The sequence below is a fragment of the Echinops telfairi genome, unplaced genomic scaffold, assembly GCF_000313985.2.
Source record: "Echinops telfairi isolate 266 unplaced genomic scaffold, ASM31398v2 ScPeMD7_7469;HRSCAF=8507_1, whole genome shotgun sequence".
Taxonomy (NCBI): domain Eukaryota; kingdom Metazoa; phylum Chordata; class Mammalia; order Afrosoricida; family Tenrecidae; genus Echinops; species Echinops telfairi.
In genome coordinates this window covers 848,641-858,381 of record NW_022111373.1, presented here as the reverse complement: position 1 = coordinate 858,381, position 9,741 = coordinate 848,641, and the positions used below count along the sequence as shown (strand labels likewise).

Sequence of the window (9,741 nt, the reverse complement as noted above, 5' to 3'; positions counted from 1 at the left end):
TGAAAGGCAGGAGACTGAACTAAGAACCAGCTGTGAATTCCCAATTGTTCTAATGTTGACTGATTTATGTCACTCTAATGAGATTTCTTTTCCACCATTACAGTTTATCATATATGGTGGTTTGCTCCATCACTCAAAAGTTTGGTTAAAATGGGAAAAAACAAAACAAAACAAAACCCCCAAGCCACAATAGTCATGCTATTAAAGATTCACTGTTTATGAGCTAGAAACTAAAGGTGCTAAGAAATGAAGGCAAATATTGGTATACAGGGAAAGAGAGCAGTAACTATTTGTCTCTAGTTCTCCAAACTCACTGCTTTTCTCTCTCTCAAACAGGCTGAACGATTGATTGGTGTCATAAAAATTCAAGACTTAAAAACAGAAAAATAGCTCTCTCAAAGAGTGGGCCAAATGTCCCAGCAAAAGGCATTATCACATTCTTTAATGAACGTCTTTGATAGCCTCCTCCTCCATTCCAACCTAAGGATTGAGATTGGATATCAGCAGGACTTTTGCTAAGAGTAGGTTTGTCTCCTAACACAACATGGCCTTTCCTAGTCTCATCACAGAACATGTGGAGTGCTAACATTTTAATTCGCAATTTGGCAAGAACAAATTGGTAGAGTAGTAGATTTAAAATTCAAGAAAAACCTTTATTTGTTAAACAACAAGCCTAGGATCAGGGCAAAGCAAGAGACACTTAAAGCCGCAAACTTTTAAGGAGGCACTCTCCGTTGGGGTTGCACTTGCATGACACTGAGTTGCCTCCCCTATTCTAGGCCCCAATAAAGCGCTCCATACTCAAGATATGGGACACAAGGTACCCCATCCCTTCATCAAAACAAATGCTCTGCGAAACAGCTTTTCTTAAGGACCTAACTACTAACTGTTCTAATGATCTGGGGTTAGAACTACATAAAAACTGACTTAGGAATTCCAGAAATAAACACTCAACTTCTATTTCTTTTTGACAAAGGTAACAAGTCAATTTAATGGGGATAAAGAATAGCCATTCCAACAAACAGGGCTGGGATAGAAGGTTCACACTAAAAAAAGGGAAGTTGGACGCCGTCCTCACATCAACAAAAACATTAGCTCAAAATGAATCACAGGCCCAAATATGAGTGCTAAAAGTACAAAGCTCAAGATAGAAAACAGTAGCAAATCTTTGTGATTTCAGGCTAGGCAAAGTCTTATTAGATATGATAGTAAGGAAAAAGAAATTGGGCTCAATCAAAATAAGAAACTTTTACGCTTCAGAGGATACCATCAACATAATCCAGAGCTTGGAGAAAATGCAAACAAAGACCTCCAGATACTATGGCCTACCCACTGAGATGGTTGGAACTTTAAAAGGGCAAATAATAGCAGGTATTGAAGGACACGAGGCAATTGGTATTATCATTGGTGGCACAAACAGTGGAGCCACTTTGGGAAACTGTCTGGAAGTTCCTCAAAAGAATAAAACATAGGGCACCATATAATCCAACAATTCCACCCCTAGATACATTCGAGAGAAACAAAAGCACCAGCCTACACAAAAACCTGCACATGCATGTTCAAAGCCATTATTCATAAACACAAATGTCTATCAATGAAATAATATGCAGGCGTGAAAAAAAGCACTAATGCATGCTACGACATGGATGGACCTTGCAAACGATATGCTAAAGGAAGAAAACCAGTCACAAAAGATCTGTATGATTCCATTATAGGAAATGCCGAGACAAAAGGCAGATTAGTTGTAGCTTAATGAGTCTAGGGTAGCTTGGATGGGGCTGGTTGTGGTGTGTGAGAAATTTCTTGTTGGGGTGATGAAAATGTTCTGTGCTTGAACTTCTTACCTCTGTATGGAATTTGTTGTCACACAAATACAATGACGTATTAATTGGTTTAAAAGGCTCAAAGTCAATGTTGACTTTCTTTTCCTTTCCTTCTTCTGTTACAATTGTTCCACAGTAAACAACCAGACCATTTGGAGGTACTGCAAAGAACATAAACAATATCTCTACTTAAACCTACAGCCAATTTCCCACAACCTCTGGTCCCTGACAAGCTAGACCAGCAGTTCTCAACCTGTGGGTTGAACCCCTTTGGGGGTTGAACGACCCTTTCACAGGGGTCACCCAATTCATAACAGTAGCAAAATTACAGTTATGAAGTAGCAACGAAAATAGCTTTATGGTTGGGGGTGGGGTTCACCACAACATGAGGAACTGTATTAAAGGGTCACAGCATTAGGAAAGTTGAGAACCACTGAGCTAGGCCATAATTTAGAGTATAAGAATTTCTAAATTTCCCAAGCAGAATTCTCCCAATTTTGAAACTCCTTCAGAGATGTTTCAGGTAGGATTTATGCTTTTAAAAACAAAAACCAAACTCACTGCCATTGAGTCAACACTGACATAGGGACCCTATAGGGCAGGGTAGAACTGCCCCTGTGGGTTTTTCGGGACTAAGTCTTTACAGAAGTAGAGTCCGCTTTTTCCTTCAGAGCAGCTGGAGATTTCAAATGGCTGACTTTGAGGTTAGCACCCCAATATGTAACTACTATGCCACCAGGGTGCTCCTTTTAAGTACAATAAATATTACCAAACTTTCAACAGATATACTTAAGAGCAAACAAAGCAACTAAGATAAAATTAAACACCAGTTGGCTGAAGAGGAAGCATCGGTGAGTGGTCAAAGAATCAAAGTGGAAAATAGAACCGAGACAGAGTAGAGGAGGCAATGACCAAGCTCCAGATTACCTTTGTTATAAAGTTTGAGTCTTTGTTGTACAGATGTAATGGCTCCCAGGACTGAAAGGCGGTTTACTCGTGATTTAATATTAGATGCGGTTCCAAACTCATCAGCTAACATTTTTGCCACTCGTGATATCTGGTCTTTGGGAGGAATGATCAACGATATCATGCTGGTGCCATTGCTGTGGAAGAAAGAATAACTCATTAGAGGGTCAAGCACCACATAAGTATAGAGTTAAATTTCATGCTTGTCATTAGTAAACGGACCGAGAGAGAGAGATGACCAGGAAGGCAGAGAGTACAGGAGTATTATTCAAACTATACTCCAAGCTAGGCACAGTATCCAAAACATGATAGCAGCTCAATGATTTAAATGAACAATGAGTAGGATTCTCTAGGAATAGCTTATCCTCTCAAAGATAAAGAAGCTTTTGATGAGGGAATGCCCAAACAACGGCATTGAACAGAAAGCCTTGTCCATGGCAGAATAAGGTACAAATTAAATAAAGCATAATTCTTAGGTTGAGAATTTCTCAACTTCTCTCCAAAGTCTAGATGAATTACCACTATCTTTAACACGTTTAAACACACACACACACACACACACACACCACACACTCTTCTCTCAGTTTGCTTTGAATTCCAGGGTCACCAAGAAACTTTGTAATTACTAATTTAGCATCTTAAATACCTTGATAATGGGAGAGTCTTGGAATTAAAACAAATATCCCGGTTATAGAATATAACACACACCTGGTTCTCTCTTAATTTACTTTTAATTTAATTAAAAGGACCAAGGCATTGAGAGTCTGGCCATTAAAAAAATATTTTAAATTAAAAAAATTTAAAAGGACATTGAACAAATTATCTATGGGAAACATACTGAGGAAAAATATATTCTTTTAATATTAATTTCTTGGTCTCAACCCAAGTTTACTCTTGAAAAGCCAAACAAGTCATTTTCATGAAGAAAAACCCCAAAACCTAAGAATTTACATTAATAACCAACTTACATTAATAACCAAAAAACTACAATCTTATGGGTATACAAATGGCAATGCTCCCCAATTAAACCCACACCCCAGTAACAACTTAATAAATTAATAGCTCTAAATCTGAGCTGACCAGATCCAAAAAAAGGTGGGCTTTCTTACAGTAGCTATCCATGTAACATAAGGTGATTTGCATCTTGCAGACAAAGGATCTGATTAGGAGCCAAGACACCTTCAGAAATACGATGTCATGTTAAATTCTACCTGATATTTAATGAGTCTGTAAGAAAGCTACTTCCTGAGGTTACTTTATAGATCAGGTCCTTGAGGGTCATAAGTTCAGTAGTTATAACCAGTGTCAAGGAAGAACAAGTGGAGGCAAAGAAAGCTATTGAGAAGGCTGCCAGAAAGTCTAAACTTCTCCTAATCGCTGAGCTTGCATAATAATGTCACAGTAGTCCAATATGCCAGCTTTAATAGTACAATGTCACATATCCAGAGTCCAATGGAAGTTGGCAAGAAAGAAGGACTGGAAAGCTGGGTTCCATGTCAAGTCAAGTGGGCCTATGTGCCAAGTGACTAATAATAGGCAGGCAGAGTGCGTGGAACAACAAACAAAAGCACCCCTATGCTAGCCTAGCTCTTTGACTACAAGTGTTGCAAGTCTAAAAATGTGAAACCGAGTCCTTGGAAATGTCAAATGGTGAAATTTATGTAACGAATATGCACCACGGTGTTAATTTTCTCTTAATATTGGCACTGGAAAGAGCTTACCTACACGAGACCTTGCTGTCTAAAAATTTCTTCCAGGGGGTAAATTCCACAGATCCCCCAGATCGCTTTTCTTTACAAGCACACAAATTGGCTAGCCAGTCCTTCCACCACCAAAAATCTTCTCTCCGTCAGCTGACTGCCATCTCTAAAAGCAGCACTGTTTTTCGAAGGTCGGTTCATAACCTTGGTGAGACTTTCCCCAATATACTACTAGTTGATCAAAAGTACAATAGAGTATGGTGTGTGCTCTGCTGCCACCCATTGGATAGGGAAGCAAGTATTCTCGCCAAACTGAAGAATCAAGGAAATTTTATGATATGCAGCTTTAGTTGTCATCACAAACAAGCAGAATGATCATAAAAGCTGCTTCCAAGATACACTTCAAATTAAATACCACCCAACCCACTGCTTTCCCTCCTCTTCACAATTACCTATTACCATTATTCAAACCAGCTAAAATTTCAAAGACTACTCCCTCCTCGCTCCCCCAAGGACTCTCATTCAAGAAGCTCCAATGTGTGAGGGGTTCCGCACCAAATCTCAGGATGCAAAGTTTGAGGCTTAAAGAGTACTCTAGAACAAATGAACTGAGTGAAACCAAAATGTCTACATGAGATTCTTACAGCAAGCTGATAAGGAGAGCAAAGCAGCGACCTTAAGTTAAACAGCTATTTACTTTCTACTGCAGAGACAGTTAAGAAGATGAGCATTAATTAAGCAACCTTACTGTTAGCACAGCTTCAAGCTGGGTAACCTTACAGTTGCATCCATTTAACGTTCCAGAGAGAAAAAAGTAGCAAAGACACCAATGCAAGTTTGCTACTGAAGACCATTTAAAAAACAGTTCATAAGTGTACCTTGACCAAAACAGTAACAACAACAACAAACAGTAACAACAAACTCTTTTGTTTTCCCTAAAGGGGAAAGCCCTTCCACCCAAAGTTGGTAGACCAGTTTGTGTAAACACCGGGAAATAAAAAAAAAAATAAGGAAGCTTGAGGTGTATGAAAAAAATGCTCTCTCTCTCTCTCTCAAAAAAAAAAAAAAAAGGAAAGGAAAGAAAAGAAAAGAAAAGAAAAGAAAGAAAGAAAAACAAAGCTCTCACTAAGCAGCAGCTAGAGAGCCCTGGAGGTGCAGGGCCAACTAAGCGAAAGGTCGGCAGCTCGAACACACCTGGCTGCTCTGCAGGAGAAAGAGGCGGCAGTTCACTCGTACAAAAAACTCGTAAACCATATAGGGCAGTTCTACTCTTGACCTATAGGGATACTGAGAGTTAAAAATCAGCGATGACAATTTGAGTTTTACACAAGTTTTTCTTAAACCTTAAAAATAAATCAACACCTTTTCACCCACTTTTTTGCTTTATTATAGCTCTTTTTCAAAATCAAAAGACTCACATTCAAGAAGTGCACTGAATGAGGTTGGCAGAGACTCACATACAGGTGGTAAAGATGGGACAGAACAAGACACAAGCTGGGACGTTGTGCCCTGAAAGGTTCCCAGGACTTCTGGTTCTCACCAACGTTAGGGGATATTTCACCTGTCAAAAACACTCATCAATCTTCCACCAATAGGACAAACTTGTGGGGAATAAAACAGATGGGAGACAACAGTAAATATAATAAACAGTGAATAAACAGTAACTAAAACTAGGCAAAAAGATGAAGGAAGAAAATTTGAAGAAAAAACTGGCAGTTTCCTATTCCCCTTTCTCAAAAAGCAGGCAGTGCAGGCAGTAAAGGGCAGTAAAGGGTTGTCTTCCTCGGGCAGAGAAACATAGGATTGGAATCGTTAGGACTGCATGGTCACTAAGGAAAACAAATAACCAAGGCCAGCAGAAGAGTGCCCGAGTTGGGCTGGGTGACGTAGGTACCAGAGGGGCAGGCAAATAAGAAAATCTAGGAGTCCTCTGAGGAGGAAAAAGCCTGCAAAGATCTTACCAACGTGAATCATCGCCATTGTTCAAGAACATCAAGAAAGGGAAATTAAAAAGCACCGGGGGAAACTTTGGTTCTCAAGTTTATCCACTGACCAGTCTACTTGAGGATCCCAGAATTCTTGGAGGTTTTGAAAATGCCAAAACAGAAATATATGCTCATAACACAAACAACAGATTTCCTCTTAATCCATTTTGGTTCAAGGAGGTGACATGGCTGTTTTCTTAACACCTATGATTCTAACCCGGAGCCAGTAGCTAGGCTAGGAACTACTGTGCCTTAGAAGAGGCTAATACTGAGGCTAGTGCTTCCACGCCCTCGCCACCACTTAAAGAGGAACCAAGAGTCCACTTGCTGAAGGCAAGCTGCTGTCATTTCTCTCACTTAATTGTGAGACACCCACTCCCTACCAAATGCCCTACAAGTTACCTCCCATCCACTTCTAAGTAACAATTACTTTTTAGTTTAGGACCTGAAACATGCTAGAGACTGCTCAGTCTCTCTCTGTTGGGATTTAGAGCATTTGCCCCCAATGCAGCTTTCACAATGCTCGGTGACTGAGTGGTGCCTAGGATGCGAAGGGTCAAGGTTTTTATAACAGCCCCCCCCCCCTTTCAATCTCGCATCCATTGTTCACAAAGCTCAACCTCATGTCTCAGTCCACTAATTTCTGGTAAAATATGAGCTACCAGAATGATATGGATCCCCAGCTTAAAATCAATCAATTCCTCACCAATTTCTATCCAGTTCTAAACAATGGGTTTTCTATTTGCCTTCTTCTATCAGGGGAACAAGTGCAAAAAGCTAAATTTAAACCTTTAATCGAAGACCTTTTGGATAAGATTTAATATGGGAAACAGAATAGATGGGTGGTTGGGAACACAAATTTTAGAATCATACAGGTTTGCATTCATGCCCCCTTTGTTGTTAAGTACCACTGAGTCAGTGCCAACCATAGTGATCCTATGCACAACAAAACAAAACATTGTCTTGGTCCTGCACCATCCTCACAATTGTTCCTATGACTGAGCCCCTATTTCACTCTTACTGATTTCATAACCTTGGAGAATTTACATGGTTTCCTTTGGACCGGCTTCATCATTGTTGGATTACCTGAGTCACAACTCACTGCCAATGCATGGGAATTCCAATGCTTAGGGAGGCTGTATGAATGGAACTACCTCATAGGGATTACAAGGCAGCAAATCTTTATAGAAGCAGACTGCTATGTTGTTGTCCCGTGGAGTGGCTAGGGGGTTACAACTACTGACCCTCCAACAGCTGAGTATTAAAGTACTATGCCACCAGGGTTCCCTGTTATTGAATTACAGGTGTAACCAAATCGTCAAACAGAATAAAAGAACCAATCATCCTTACAGACAAAACCACCCCACCACCCGATATGGCACAACACTACATTGTGGCTTTATTTGTCATTTATAAGGGAGAACCAGAAAATCAGTCCCTTCTAAAACTTTATACTTTATCACATAACTTGGATGACCTTCTCCCACATGTGTGCTTGAGTCTGCTCTACGTATTGTTATAGAGCAGGTTCAAGGCCGTAACTTATATCTACTAATTAGCAACTTCAAATGGATCTGAGATCTGACACCTGACTGACCACTGCTAGCCAACAGAACCACAGACTTGGAAGTCTACAATATAACTTTCTTTTTAAAAATCATTTATTGGGGGCTCATATAACTTTCTTGATCAGGATGGAAACACTTTTCAAATAAAACAAAGCCACATTTTGTGTTAATCTTTCTAATACTCAAATGAGCTTCTAGGGAGGGATTTAGCAGCTAGTTATTTCCCTTACCACCAATGCTCATTAAGAACAAACAGGTTTAGTACTCATGCTTTTCCTTGGGTATTGCAAATAACAGGCCTGTTTTCCCTTTATCTTTGTGTCTGGGTCTCAGCACACCTGCTCTTTCTAGTAACTTGCAATCTCCTTTCAGAACAGAATGGGAGATGTTTCTATTCAGCAAGAGAAAAACTAACCAAAGAGCCAGGCAGTGTGGTATATAATAGTTAAGATGATAGGTTTTGTGAAATCAGAAAAATGGGTACAGTATCCACAACTGCCCCTTATTGGGCAAGCTACTTAATCTCACTGTACTTCAATTTCTTTGCTCTGAAACAGAATTGCTGCAATTAAAAAAAAAAGGAGTGGGGGAGAATAAAGTATGTTACCCATCTAATCATCTTTAGAAAATGCTTCATTACTTGACTAAAATATATTTTAGCTATGAATTTCTAATTATGAATCTTTTCTTAAGAGGCACCTTGCTCAAATAGCTACAGGGCCAGAAGATGTCTGAAAGTGGAACTAGCCTGAAAGAGAACTTCAGCAAAAATTTAAAAACCACCAGACAATAAAAAAACAAAACAAAGCCATCAGACATTAAGGAGTGTTTGGGAATCAATACAAGGTATTTTCAGGGTTACAAATTATGAAGCCACCCACGTACAAAAGTTCTGTACTATTTCAATACACTATCCACCATCAACCAATACAAAGCTGTTGAATATAAGTCCAGGCTTAAGCAAGGATGAATTTCAAAGTTGCAAATAAGGGGCAGCTCCATTTCACCATTGTAGCAAAGATACAGTACCAAGCAAATAATAACACAAAGTAACATTTTCCTTTACTAGAAGACTATTATGTATCAGTATAAAGAAGAAACCACTCTGCTGACAAATGAACCCACCCTAAGTAGCTCAGCAATCTGCTCCCATAAAATCTACAGCTTAGAAAACCTTTGGGACAATTGAACACCCCCTCACAGAAGTCACTAGGAAGGGACAAGCCAGTCAGGGTGCAGCATAGCTGACGAAACACACAACATTCTTCTACTTCTTTAATGCTTCCTCCCAGCCACTATCATGACCCCAGTTTTACCTTACAAATCGGCTAGACCAGAGCTTGTACTGTACACTGGGTCCAGATAAGCACTCTCAACACATGGAATACAGGACAGATAAACCCCTCAGGAATGGTGTCCTGGCTTAGTGTTCAAGCCAGGACAACTGAGGTGGTTTGCAACGACTGGGGAAGAAGGCCCACATCAAATGGAACACTGACGATACCATTGGGCATCTTAAGAAGCTGACTGCAAGACAACATGCCGGCGTGGAGTAGGGAATCAGTGGAGGGGTCTAGGGGGCTGGTCCCAGCCCCAAATACTAAGTGGATGCCTGCCCCTCCCCCGAGAAGAATGTATCTCAAAGGATGGCACTGAATCTGCAGCTTCGGGAGAAGGATATATCTGACCAGAGCACACA

At 40.0% G+C, this 9,741-nt stretch overlaps 1 protein-coding gene and 1 pseudogene across 1 annotated transcript in view; one reads left to right on the top strand and one right to left on the bottom strand.

Annotated features, from left to right (window-relative positions):
- ETF1 (eukaryotic translation termination factor 1) overlaps positions 1-9,741 on the bottom strand; it is a 25,300-nt gene that overhangs the window by 6,790 nt on the left and 8,769 nt on the right. Inside the window, exons 3-4 of the mRNA XM_004697018.2 lie at positions 2,751-2,926; positions 1,845-1,984 (exon numbers count right to left, since the gene is read on the bottom strand). Coding sequence (XP_004697075.1) covers positions 1,845-1,984; positions 2,751-2,926 — 316 coding nt within the window. The remainder of the gene's footprint in view (positions 1-1,844; positions 1,985-2,750; positions 2,927-9,741) is intronic.
- LOC115873765 overlaps positions 9,453-9,741 on the top strand; it is a 2,467-nt pseudogene continuing 2,178 nt past the window's right edge.